This window comes from Odontesthes bonariensis, chromosome 23, assembly GCF_027942865.1.
Source record: "Odontesthes bonariensis isolate fOdoBon6 chromosome 23, fOdoBon6.hap1, whole genome shotgun sequence".
NCBI classification, from domain to species: Eukaryota; Metazoa; Chordata; class Actinopteri; order Atheriniformes; family Atherinopsidae; genus Odontesthes; species Odontesthes bonariensis.
In genome coordinates, this window is record NC_134528.1 from 30103372 (window position 1) to 30117600 (window position 14229).

The 14229-nt window shown below is 42.0% G+C and overlaps 1 protein-coding gene across 3 annotated transcripts in view; it reads left to right on the top strand.

Moving 5' to 3' along the window:
* Positions 1–5488: 5488 nt before the first annotated feature.
* fmn2b (formin 2b) overlaps positions 5489–14229 on the top strand; it is a 73854-nt gene continuing 65113 nt past the window's right edge. For 2 of the 3 annotated variants that reach the window (XM_075458150.1, XM_075458151.1), the window contains exons 1-2: positions 5596–7281; positions 13164–13396. In XM_075458150.1, coding sequence (XP_075314265.1) covers positions 5678–7281; positions 13164–13396 — 1837 coding nt within the window. In that variant the 5' untranslated portion in view covers positions 5596–5677. Of the gene's footprint in view, positions 7282–13163; positions 13397–14229 lie in introns of all 3 variants that reach the window. The other variant, XM_075458149.1, reaches the window with a different exon arrangement.

The window sequence follows — 14229 nt, forward strand, 5'->3', positions numbered from 1 at the left end:
GGCAGAGCACAGCAGTTGTGAATGCTTTGATAATAATGAGGTCGGTTCTTCAGGGGGCCAAAGAGGTTCAGAGGTGGAAGCGAATGTTACAGACCCACCACAGACTTCAACAGGTTGGAGACAGCCCTATTAAGGGTTATTTGTTGGCATGACATGTAAAAATGTCATTATTATATGAAATGTTATTTAATATAAAATTATTTTTAATTCCATCTATCTATCTATCTATCTATCTATCTATCTATCTATCTATCTATCTATCTAGGCCATCAGACATCTGGAAAGGTGAATGAACAACGACAAGCAACCTCCAAAAGTCAAACAAGGTCAAATCCTGTTACCTCCTCTTCACTTGACCAATCACATGGAGTCATGATCATCAAAGATACTGCACAGGCCAAATGCTTAGCTTCTAAAGCAAAAATAGAGATAAACATGTGCAGGAGTGACAAAAAGACAAATGAGAAGAAAGCAGCTCAAACACTAAGTGCCATCCTGTTTGCATTCATTACAACATGGTTACCATACAATATCATGGTGTTGGTCAACACTTTCTGTCAGGACTGTATCCCTGAAAATCTCTGGGCTCTTGGCTACTGGTTGTGTTATGTTAACAGCACAGTCAACCCCATGTGCTATGCACTGTGTAACAAGACCTTCCAGACAACGTTCAGAGATATTTTAATGTGCAAGTTGAATCACAGAAAGAACAAGACTCATCTTCATCAGAGGCAGGCTGTTGCATTTCGGAGGAAAGATCCATTGTAGATGCATTACATGGATTCATTTTTACAACTTATTTTCCTCTTACATATTCAGCATATAGAGTTGGAGAGTTGGAATGGATCTAACAAACATATGTCTTATGGAAAGGACACTGATATAATTTGTTTCTACCCAAACCCATTCTAGCCTAGTTTATTTTACCAAGAAGTGGCCAATGCCATTTTGTTTGTCTACACATAGAATGTGTATGTCAATGAAAATAGTAATCAGAGTCAGATGTCAAGCCAGTGCAACGCCACAGACGGCTGCAAACTCACCATGAAATATTTTATATTTCACTAACAAAATACTGTAGCATGAGCTACATGACTTTTTTATAAAGAGACTCTCATTACACATAGACTGTTATTAACATTGATTAAATCTTTCAGTATACTTGATATATTCATATGAAATTTACTCAGAATGTTAATTTTTCCAGAAAATCTAATGTTTGTACATCTATTAACAGACATTCTAATATTACAAATATTCAATTCAGGAAAAACGTCTAATTCAAAATTTCTACATAAACCCCATTAAGAAGTTGATAAAGTTTTTTTTTTGTTTTACTGTGATATCTAAGTCTATAAGTCTATAGCCTTTGCCTGCCAAAGGAGCAACTGCACATTTGCCCCTCCCGATCCTGGTCATGAAGGAGAAAAGCAAAAAAAAAAGCATAAAGCTATCAATGTTGTTTGTCAAAGTAGGGCTTTTAGACTTAGTCTGCTTCCATCTAAATAGAGACAGAAATATTTTTTATTGTCCTATTGTGCGCCAAGAGTGAAAACAAGCATGTAACAATGACCTTCTTTTAGTTCTTTGAAACCATATGAAACCAACTAAACAAGTGTGCATATTCCTTTTCAAGCTGAAAACTTTGAATAAAAGGTCTAACAGCCAGTTTACTAGACGTTGAGACCTTTGCTTGACATAAATTATATTGATGGTAATACTCAAAGTTGCCAGTCCTGAGACAAATCCTACCTTCAGAAAAGTTCCAATAATCACTTTTTGTTGAAATAGTTTTACAACATTTTGTTCAATGTGCTTCAGTTTGTTCAGATTTATATTGTTTTATAATGGGAGGTGTACACTATCATGAGCGATATAAAGAAAGTGAATTAGTTGGTTTTTCCTTAGTACCTGACAGCTGGGTGTACAGTATGTAGCCTATTATAAAAGCACTCTTATTTCCATCCCAGCAAAGTGTAAAATGAGTGCTAGTGTGTGTAACTTGATTCAGATTCAGTTTAATGAACATGGTTTCAGAGACTTAAACAGAATAAACAACATCAATAGCTTATTAGAAAGTTTTGTATGAATTCAAATCAGCAGTGATAGCAGATGGTTGCTTGATTGTAGTATTTACTATTGACTGAATATAATTTACTGTTCTATGTCCTTTATAAAGCAGCTCTTATATTGTGTGAGCCTTATAGTGTGAACATCTATAAAATATAACAGAGTAGAATGAAACTCTGAATATGGATTAGCAGTACTCATTTGGAGTTCTGACTCTATCAAATGCGAGCCCGGTTGTTCAAATTTCTGTTTCATAATCCTTTTTTAAAAGAAAGTTAAAAGGAAATCAAATTTGCTGCCTTGTGAAGGGACAAACATACCATTCCACGAGTGGTTCACAACGGTTGTTTTTATGGCTATCTATTAGATTTAACTTATCTATGATTAAAGTTTTACTTATTCATAACTATCTGCTGTTTTGAATTGGGGTCATAGAAAAAAAAGATATGGAAGCCATAAGTGAAAATGAGTTCTTTCAGATCTTTCACTGATTTAGTTCCCTCTCCTGATGATTTAACAAACCATTTAAATTCAGTCTTTCAGTATTTGCTTATCCACTCCTCAACTGAACAACTGAGGGGCCAATCGGGGACGACTCAAATGTCCAATATTCAGTCATCACATATTACAAAAACAGTTTTACTTCTCTGTTGTTGTCACAGTGCCAGTAGTGCATTTTTTTTGCTGTGTACAATTGTGAGATCATGTGTTAACTGTTGTGAAAAAATGAATATCTTACACTTGAATGTTCAGTGTTGTGTGCAAACCTATGTAATAGAAAACTGCTTTTTTAACCTGTTTTAATTAGCTCAAGAGCAATACAATAAATGTGAAATATAAAAATCAGGACTTCAGAAAATCTTTTCAAAGATAAAATTTTTTTATGTAATTTGAATGTTGAATAATTATGGATATGTAAACATGGCGGAATAATAGTGCCATCAAGTGCTTTCAAGGGCAATTGCTAAGTAGTAAATACTGCATCTCACATAATTTTATTTAAAAGACAAAAAATATAGGTGCTGATACGTTATTGTAGCACTGTCATTGAGGAAGAGCTTCAAAGTTGATTTGTGAGAGCATTCAGCGCATTCATAGAACAATCTTTAGCCTCGTTTCCACTGTCAGTACGGTTCGGGTCAATTCGTATCGGTACGGGTCGGGTCGGGTCGCTTTGGGGTCAGCTTTGCGTTCCCACTGTACAAAGGGGACCCTCAGGGGTGGGCGGAGTGCGTGCCGAGGCATCACTACGTCGATTGCTCCGAAGCTTCTTCAGCTTAATGCCACACTGGCTCGCGGTCCGGTTGAAACCACTCTCTGCCATTTTTGCAGCAATCAGCTGGAAAACTTTTTGGTTTGGCACAGCGCCATCGAGCTCCCGCTGCACAGCCTCCTCACCAACACCGGAGAGCAGAGCCTGGAACCGGTCCTGTGTGCTCGGTACCCCAAGCAGAAGGGTTACAGACATGGTAACGGGTTCCATGGTAATGGGTTCCATGGGACCGGTACGCTTTGGTGGTTGTGGAAACACTGAAATAAGCTAAGCGAACCGTTCTGAACCGACCCGTACCGGACTGCATAGTGGAAACGGGACTATAGATGGGGGCTAAAGCCTATCCCAACTACTATGGGGCAAGAAACATAGTGCGAGTTGACAAGTCCCCATTCCATTACAGGGGCAGAATATGCTAAATGTTTTAGCTCAATTCCTGTGAATGGGAATCAGCGGTATAGAAAATGGATGGATGGATGGATGGATGGGAATCATTTCATCCCTCCTTACTCTCAGTCTAATGGCCTTGTGTACGGACAGCCTGGCAGCAAGTGCAGTTTTCTGCGGAGAATTTACTTATCTACTGTTGTTGGTTAATCCACTCATTTTAACTGTTTACACAAAGTAATAAATATTTAACAGTGATTCTAAACGATTCTAAAACACTGTTTACAGCACATTTACAGCACATAATTATTGTGTAGTGTTTAAATCAAACAAACCTGTAGCTGAAGATGATAAGTTATGAGCAATCGTGTTGTTCCTGATGACTTTTCCTGATGAAACTACATACAGTCAAACCTCAGCTTTCGTATGCCCTAGTTTTCGTACGATTCGGTTTTCAACGACTTTTTTAGTCAAAATTTTGACCGTACCAAACTCGTCCGTCTGCCCGCGTGACTCGGCCACTCAAACCTCACCTTCCAAACAATAACCTCTCCTCCTCCCTCTCCCCTCCTCGCCGTCTTCCATACGCCAACAAGAGTCTTGAAAATAGGTAAAAGTGATGTTAAATGTTCATTTAACCATTTCATTAGTCATTTATATTTATTTTTCATTGTTTTCTGGATGTAAAACCATAAAATGTGTAGCATTTTGTTAATATTTTTGGGTTTCTGGAACGGATTAATCACGAAAACTGAGGTTCCACTGTAATTCACTTTCACTGAGCTGTACTTCCTTTTTACCTTCTATACATTGCATTGCATTACATCCACCGAGCAGATGGTTTCATATAAACAGTAACAACACAATGAGTTGATTCAGCTGCCACAGGATCAAGAACATATCAGCAAATTCTAATAAATGCATACTTTATCTTAGAGTTTTCCACATTTTTAGGGGCATATCAAGAAATAAGGCAAACGACTGGCATACTTTGGTTTAATGTTAGTGCTAAAAATGATCTGAGAGCATCCTTAAAAGCAACAAGACACAAACATCAACTGGGGCCATTGTGTGACAGAACCTTAAAGTATATTCCTGAAGCATTTACTGGTGGGACAAGACACAAGGATGAGGCACATTTCCATTATATCGGTAAAGTTTATCTCCTGAGGAAAATGATGTTGTGATCAAAAGAACAAATACCATTCTTACTTTGTTGTGAGATCTATGAACATTGAAATTAAACACATATTTTACCTTTCTATATAATTCAAAGTATTTCCATAAGTATATATATTTTTTTGGACAGATAATCCAATATCCAGGCCCTAAGAGCTGCATGGGTGTACGAGCACCATGGGTGATGTCTACAGGAGTCTGAGGATCATGGGAAATGTAGTTCCAGTCCAACCAAGGGGAGAGTGCACGCCCTGTCCTCTCAACAGCCTTCTCATCAGCATCTTTACTCTTCTCCGGCCGGGGCTTTGTCCCCCTCCCAGTTGCTGTCCCTTTCTCCCAGTCTTCCTCCCTGTTAGAGTTCCAATGAGCACATAGTGCTTGCGTCACCTCTTTCAGCAAATGGAGAGAAGGAAGAACGGGAGGGGGAGGGTAAGGCAGTGAGAGAGAGAGAGAGAGAGAGAGAGAGAGAGAGAGAGAAGGAGGAGGGTGCTGTATGTCTCTCCAGCATCAGTAACAACATCACTGCCTTCGTCACCGGAAAACAAGGAAGATCATCGCACCAGAGCCTAAAGACAGAAAGAAAAAAGACAGAAACACAATCGTCAGCAGCAGCAGCAGCAGATCCTCCGACACCAGCGGGCACACATCCACAGATTAGGCCACAGCGGCTCCAACTCTAACAGGCAAAGACCTTCCTCAGACAGGAGGAGCTTTCCCGGGCATGACCTAAAAGGAGAAGAAGGCAGCCATTGCACCATCTGCTTGATCATGGGAAATCAGGAGGCAAAGCAAAAGAGGGCTGCAGCATCATCAGGTAATGGAAGTTACCCTTCATTGGATGAAGGATGGAAAGAAGGTGGAAGTGATGTGACAAAAAAGGAGGGAAAGAAACTCTATGTTAAGTATGGAGGTAAAGGAGCAGGTAGCGGTGGAGGAGGAGGGGGGGCGCATGGCACAGGACCGGGCAAAAAGAAAAACAAATCAGAGTCCAAGTCCTCTGTTTTCTCCATCCGGAAGAGAAAGAGCAATCTGAAAGGGAAAGGAGACCCATGCTCATCAGTAACGGGCTCAAAGGAGGATGTTTTAGCACCTCAGAATGATGAGTTGGACAGTACCAAAAGACGTGACGTATCTGTGGCTGAGTTAGGACAATCGGAGGTTGCATTTCCCGACGACAAAAAGAAACCACAACAAGGGAACAGGGGAGGAGAGCGAGACCACGCAGTTCACAGGAAAGCCTCAACAGCAAAAGCCTCTCCCACAGAGGAAGGAGGGCAGAAGGGAGGCAGCTCAGGGTCGGACACAGATATCTACAGCTTCCACTCAGCAGCTGACCATGAGGATTTGCTTGCAGACATCCAGCTTGCTATTAGGCTCCAGCATCAGCAGCACAACGGTGGGGTTAACGCAGTGGTCGAGGCACGTGCAGAAGGAGGGGGGGATCTGAGCTGTGGAGCAGAGGGGAGAGAGAAGCATAGGAATGGGTTAGTGAAATTAACTCCCCCGGAGGTGCTGGACCTGACCCCAGAACTAGAGCTGGGCTCTGATGCCCTCTCATTCCTAGAAACAGGAACTCCCTCCGGCTCTGTCAAGCACACAAACATGCCTTCACAACCACACCTATCCTTCCACACAGAGACGCAGCAGAAGGGGGGGCACATGGAGGAGGTGGGGTACCCAGAGCTAAATGGAACGGGGCAGAAGGAGAGAGAAACCCATCTTTGTTTTGCCACAGGCACAAAAGACCAGAATGCTTTGCTGCAGCAGCACCCTCTCACAGACATCTCCATGACTACAGCAGGGGGGGCAGCAGTCAGCCCCGTCACCATGACAACCAGTATTAACAGCTCCCCTGAAGTCCCATTTGACAGCACAGGGAATGGTCCAAGTGTATCTGAGGAAGCAGGAGGTCAAAGCCTGCTGGAGAAAGACGTAAGATCTGAGGTGAGCGTCGTTCCCAAACCTCCAGACCGTAACAAAACAAGTCCTGAACCTACAAAGGGGCTGTGCTCAGGGACTGGGACTGGGGAGGATGAGGGCCAGTTAGACTGGAGCACCAGTGCAGAGTCCCTGAACGACTGCCTGAGTGCGGGCTCTGAGCCTAACTACTCCCCCTCCCACCAGCCGAGCAGGAGAAGCAGCATCAGCCTCTCTACAGTCAGCCACAAGGAGAGCCCCAAGCTGGCCAAAGAACTCCTCAGGTCCGCCCACTCCTCCAACTCCACGTGCCATGTGGTGAAACCCTATCCTCCTATCTTCCCATCCTACATTAAGACCACTACCAGACAGCTTAGCTCCCCGGGGCACTCCCCAGCCCTGTCTCCCTCCCACAGCCCTCTGTCACCACGCAGAACCCAACATCTCCTCCACAGGTACTTGACTTCACTCGGTCTTTTTTGGTCATTCACCTTTGGCATGTTTGACAGCACTCAAGGTACGGTAGATAGACTGCATGTAAATTCATAATGGATAAGGTGTCATTTCCTTTTATACATCTTTAGTCCTCTGTCTTTGTTATTTCCTGTAGATATTAAGGACATTGCACTCCCCAAGTTGATTGCTGAGATTATCACACGAAGCAAAGTTTCTAAAAACGTAAAATTATGTCTAAAAAAAAACAATCACATGGTTAGATAAACAAGTTTTCAAATTAACCAGATTAACTTGGAAAATAGAAATAAAATATAATATAAAATGTGTTTTGTGATGATCACATCACATCAACACACACACTCTCACAAAATGGGAATAATATTATTTGCCCAAAGAAAGAAAGAAAAATGTGAAGCTATTTAACCTAGTACCACATAAGTTAATGTTCATAAAACACCTTTTCACCTCAATTCAAATCAATTTAATTTGATAAAACTTAATTCAAATTTAATTAAATATTTTCAGTATGGATTATTATTATAGTTAATGTTAATATATTTAATATTAATGATAATATAGTCTTTTTTTCAAAGTAAAATACATTTTGAGTTATTTAGCCGATGCTACACGACATCTGCAGTCAACTGTAGTCAACATTGGCAACAGTTTAATGTCCTGGGTGCACTCCTTTCCAGGCTTCTGGAAAAGCCCTGTAACCTCTTCTTTGGTTTACTAAGTGAGGAATCCTGTTGTGCTGGGGTGGCAAAAAAAAAATCCAAGTTTCCTGTCCAGCAGATGCAATGTTTGTTTTGTTATATCACTATTTGATGTTGTGTGTGAAACTAGATTGGTCATTGTTACAGTTTCACAATTATCGATCACTGTAAAGTTACTTTAAAGCTGCGGTCGACAACTTTTTTTTAGTCATATTAGCTTGAACTGTCATGGGATTCTGGAAGTAGAATATTAAATGGGCTGTTTAGGAAAAATAACGAAATCTGTAGCTCCCTCTGAAGCCTGTAATCGTGCTTTCAAAAATCGAGCGCTCCCGGCTGTTTTTAACCAATCACGTTAGGTTTATTATTGATCTATTATCTGAGCAGAACAGTCACCAACCACGTCTTCCATGCTGAGCGTGAGTCTGCCCCCAGCTTGTGTGCGCACACTGGTGTGAACTCACATGCACAACCTCGTCCACAGAGGGGGGGGGACCTGAAAGTTGTATCAGTTCGAATTTTCCGACTTTAGACTCGGAATTTTGAAAACCTGCCGACGGCAGCTTTAAGTTTAGGCCCTACAATAATCTGGTTAGGTTAGATAGATCACTCATTGTATGTATATGCAATATACACCAAAAGTGCCATATGATCGAAATTTGGAGTACTCACTATTAATACTATTGACTTTTTGATACCATTATAAATAAAGAAATGCAAATAAAATAACAATAAATTAATATGAAAATGCATTTAGTCATTAAAGTATTGCACCAATGTTATTGCACATTAAATATAAATTGTTCTCCCAGCAGCGGTACAGTCATTTAATTGAAGTCAGTCTAAGGCCAGGGGAGTTAGGCCGATTTCAGACCAGAGTGTGGCGTGGCGGCAGCGAAACGACGGCAGTCTTACGCCGGTTATCAGGCGGTGTGTTCTACTTGGCTTTTCACACCGGACAGTCCGCGGTCGCGGTAGTTCTGCTCCAGCCCTGTCTGCATTCCCCATTCATTTCAACGGGACACCGCCGGCAGCCGCCGGCCGTTGCCGTCCAAATTCCGCTCGAGTTCTATTTTCCAAAAGCAGCGCGGGACGGAGGCGTCTCCGCGCCGCTACCGCCCGACTACCGCCGCGTCGGTGTGCAAGGACAGATCTGTTTCCATGTATTTTCACCTCCGCCGGTGAAAATCGCTTCCGTTCCGCCACGCTTTGCCGCCCTGGTCTGAAATGGCCCTTAAACAGTCTTACTGCATCGGTCAGATGTGGAGGGGAGTTTGGCGACTATGTGCTGCATAGCATTTCATCATGATAGTCCTTTAGGCAGGTTATTGTGGATTCTTTGGACACTGGAATTGTGGTGGTAGTTTTAAAGCATGATGGAACAATTGCCTGGTCAGCGAGTTGTTAAAAATGCCCACCATGGCCAGCTGGTCCGCATATTCCCTGAGCACCCATCCTGGTATATTGTCAGGCCCTGCTGCCTTCCAGGTGTTCGTGTTCCTCAGGGTCCTGCAGATATCAGCTGCTCCCAGAGTGCCTGCTCATCAGGGTGAGGCACTGATTTCTGCAGGTGTTCAAAGCCTTAACCCTGCCAAAGTGGTTGTTGAGGTCATTTAGGAAGTCTGTGTCGTCCTTGCAGGGTGTCTGGGATTCCTTGTACTTTGTTATGGCTTGAATACCCTGTCACATGGTCCTGGTGTTGGAGAGATTGGGAAAGAACTGTTGGATTTCCTGATCATGGGTACGCTTTTCCTTTCTTAAGGCTCTCTTCAGGTTGGCTGGAGCAGTTCATGATCTCACCAGATTTAAAAGCAGCATTCCATGCTTTCAGCATGGCGTGTACCTTGTCAGTCACACAGGATTTGTGGTTGGCCCGTGTGATGATGTTCTTGGTGACACAGACACACTACAGACCACATTCTTAGTCTTAGTCCATATAGGCTACACAGGGCTTTTTTGTACACATTCACACATGAACGGATAGACAACATGGGTGTCGGTGTCTTGGCCAAAGACTCTTCAACATGTTGCCTGGAGAAGTCGGGAATCGAACCCCCGACCAATTTCCCCACAACCGCCTCAAATGACACTAAAGGGCAAGCATATGCATGACATAAAATGCCTAGAGATCCTGACAGAAGGTTTCCATTATTTGGAAGTTAGACTGGAGTCAACGTATAGGATAAAGAGCGGTGGTGTTTTTTTTTTAGTTGTTCCCTGACCAATTTTTCAAGAACTTTGGAAAGTACACACACTGTCCAAAATTTCTTAAAACTGGGATTTAGCCTTTTTAACGAGGGAAGAAAAGCGATTTCTCAGCTGTTGCAGCCAGCCAATACCAGCCAGTCACTCTGGGATTTAGAGTGCCTGGCCTTAGTCCAGAATCATCTTGATCTCTTAAAAGACTAGACAGCTCAGCAGTGAACTAGGGGATTCCCTTTACTTGAAATTTGCCGAGAGGGGCATGTTTGTTAATAAAAGAATTAAAAGCATCATAAAAGTATTTCCAAGCCAATTCTACATCATCAAAAAGTGACATCCTTGACCAGTCAAAGTACTATAGATCATGATGGAAAGCCTGCTCACAGAAATGTTTTACATGTTGTTTCAGAATTAAACGAGGCCTTGGTTTTAGGAGTTTAGCTCGTCTGACAATGGCTATAACACAATGGTCACTTACACCAATACGGAAAATTAGTTAAGAATAAGTCAAGAAGAGAGGATTTCTCTGTAAATGTAAGATTTGGGCGTGTTGCCTCATTGACCATTTGTGTTCAATTAAAAGTGTCACAGACGGATTTAAAACAAGCAGAGACAGGTGATAGCCAGTCCCAATTCAAATCTCCAGTAAAAAGGATCTCATTAAAATCTAGATTTAAAAACTGATTATTCAAGGCTGACAGGCTCTCACTATTAGCTGACGGCGGCCTATAGCAACCCACAACAATGATAAAGTGACCCAAAAAAATCTCTAACTTCATGCAAGAAATTGAAGTTGTCTACTTAAGGAAAGAAATGACTGGACAGTAACATGACATTTCTGTTTGACATATCGCAATGCCACCACCTTTGTTAGGACAGTCACATAGAAATACATTGTAACCTTTGATGGCAATCTCTCTGTCTGTGGGGGATCTCTTTAGCCAAGTTTCTAGACTAAAAAGTAAGACCAAAATGTCAGTGTTGGATGAATTAGCCCAAATTTTCACTTGATCTAGTTTGGGCAGTAAACTCCCGACATTAAGGTGTATAACTCCAAGCCCTGGTCTAGATTTAAAGTCACTTGGAGTAGTACTGAGACAATCAATATTTGGGCCAGGGTTAAGTTCAATATTACCAGACAGTAACAGCAAAAGAGCAATAAAACATTTCTTTCTTATTGAGTGTGTAGATACAGACTGGTTAAAACTGTGCCTAGACCATAGTCTACTATGGCTTAATGGATAAGAATCAAATGAAAGCAACCAGTCATAAACACTAAATAATGAAACAAGATGGGAGGGAATGACAATAACATGCACAGACTGTATGGGACAGGACTTAACTGAGAAGATGATTCAGCTTGTGCGTTTTATGGGATACAAGTAATGTTCAGGAACTGTAGAGACTCTAGGGTTGCCAACCGTCCCTTGAAGGGTGGGTGCAGTGGGCTCCAGAATAGGGTAGATGTTTTGGGCCTCAGGCTGTGGATCAGGGTACATGGGAGCTATACCTCCGTTGGCATTACTGGGCGCTTCGAACAAGTGCACCACCTTTTGTCGGTCACCCTGTGTCTCACAGCTGCAGCTGTGGCTCCAACTTCAGCTGGGACCACCTCTCTGTCCCTCCTCTCTCTCTCTGCCCGTTCTAACTCCATCTAGTGAAGTTCGTCATCTGTATATTTTGGTTCATAAAGATATCCCTTTAGCTCTGTGGTAAAAGGGATGTCTTCATCATCGGAGTCGTGATCAGACATGATTACGATAACTTTCCGAGCAGTAAACACCGAGAAACAGGCGCAGCTGTCGGCAGGCAGCAGCGCGCAATGATACTGCAACCTAGCGCCAAGCGATTGTGAAGTGTAACTTTTTCGGAAGATACGATTTTGTGATGCAAATGTATTACTCTTTTGAATGCATATTCTTTTCAGAAGCAAAACGCTTTATTTGTGAAGCCCCAGCCAACTAGCCGGACTACTTACTTCACCCCCAAAACGAGGCTGTAACTCAGCTCACGGGACGCAGCGGGGGGTAGGAAAATGTTCATAAATAATATTACTAGTATGGGATGTCATACAGCTTCATGTCAAAAGAGGCGAACTATCCCTTTAAGTTCATGTATACACCTTAATCTGACTAGAAATTGGATCGGATTGGATTCAGACCCCGAGATAACTGGGTTGAAAGTCACTCTAAACCTGCTTGTAGACGCTGAAGCACGTGGTGAATCAGACTTTGCGTTCTGCGCATGCTCCAGATGTTTTCCCGGGGTCGTGACCCGGAAGTCAAAGGAGACGATATTCCTGTTGTTGTCGCCGTCAGAAAGAAACAAACAACGCGATGGAGAACGCTCCGTTGGGCATCGAGTTTGTGCAACAAGCAGCTCATCACAGACCAAATGTAGAGGAACGTAGCTTCATCTGGCTCTGCGTTCTCCATCTTTCTCCAATGCCTGAGTTTGTTGTTGTTGTTGGTGGTGAAGAGGTCAACAGGAAGTGGCTCTATTAGCAACAGCTGGAATGGGTACAGCGCCACCTATCATACCGGGGTATGACACGCTTTGTGCCTCTGATCCCATTCATTCACCGCCATATATCCAAGGATAATTACCCTTGCTCAAATAAGGAGCATAACCCAATTATAGCTATAATTGAATTAATCTCATCATGTAGACCCACTGACTGACTTAAAACACGACTTAAAACATTAAAATTCACAAACTTCACAAACAAGGAGTTCAGCTAGCTGCCATCTTGGATTTGTCTTTGGATTCTATATCAAGCATGCTGACCTTACTGAAATGTTTTAAACTTTTCAAAGTTAATTTTCATTTATTGTTCACATATGGAAAAAGGGAGTTCAATGAAAGCCAAGAAATATATATAAAATGCATTTGCAAATTGCCATACTTACTTTAATGGTCTGGATATTTATCAGGAAGTAAAATGCAAATGTAAATGCCAACAGGACAATGGCAGAATGTCACCAAGCCCGCAGAAGGCGTTCTAAGAGCCTTGCTAGCCCTCTGAGTCGCTCAGCTGACTGGACAGAGGAGCTTGAGAGGAGGCTTAAGAGCAGAGAAGACGGTGCAGGAGAAAATCTGTTAGGCTACATAGGAGGAGGCAGTCAGCCCATCTGTGCAACCAGAAGATCCTCCTGTGGACAAGTCTCTCTTTGCGGCTTTCAGGATGTTTTCTCAGGTAAGCAAAGAGCAGGAGTCAGTAAAGCGGTCTCCAGCTTTACTGACTCCAGCCTCTATTGTCAATTAGAGGAAAAGAGTGTAATACAGCAATTATTTGAATCTTTGATGGTTCTGTGGAATTAAAGCTGTTAATGTTGTAATCATCTCACCAAGCCATAGAGGTCTCTAAATGCCTGAGATGCCTGACATCCATAACTGTCGGTGCACATTAAAAACAGTTTGCCATCAGTTATAGTAGGCCTGTTCTGAATGGGGACAGAGGCTTTCATTTTGTTATCTATCTTGTTATGTTGTTTCTTTGCTGTCCTTCAACTTCACATTAATGTGATTTGTCTTTTGTCTTGTAAACTGCATCAACATCCAACCCTGTTTGATGAAAATGACATTTTTATCCAGGTAAGTCCCAGCAAACAATGTTATGAACTGACTTGTGTTTCAGTTGCAGTAACTGTTCCCCAACATTACCTACTTAGGACTTCTTTACACCAATTATTATTAATAATTATTACTATTAACATGCCTCAATGGTGATCACATGGACAGAACTGAGGATACATTTTGATTTCTCTGACAACTTTCAGAGGTGATATAAAACACAACTGGTTATATTATTTTAACAAAGTAAAGACCAGATGTGCACGGACCTGCAATAAAGAATCATCTCCTTTTCTGACTTGTTTCAGTTAAGATTTTTTTCTAGTTGATCTAGTGTCCAAACAAAAAGGAAGAGCTCAAACACACAAGTTGTATCATTCATAGAAAGTGTTTTGTCTGTTTGCACCGGGGCAGTGAGGGAAACAGCTGGGAGTGGAACCCGAAACCTGAGTCCAT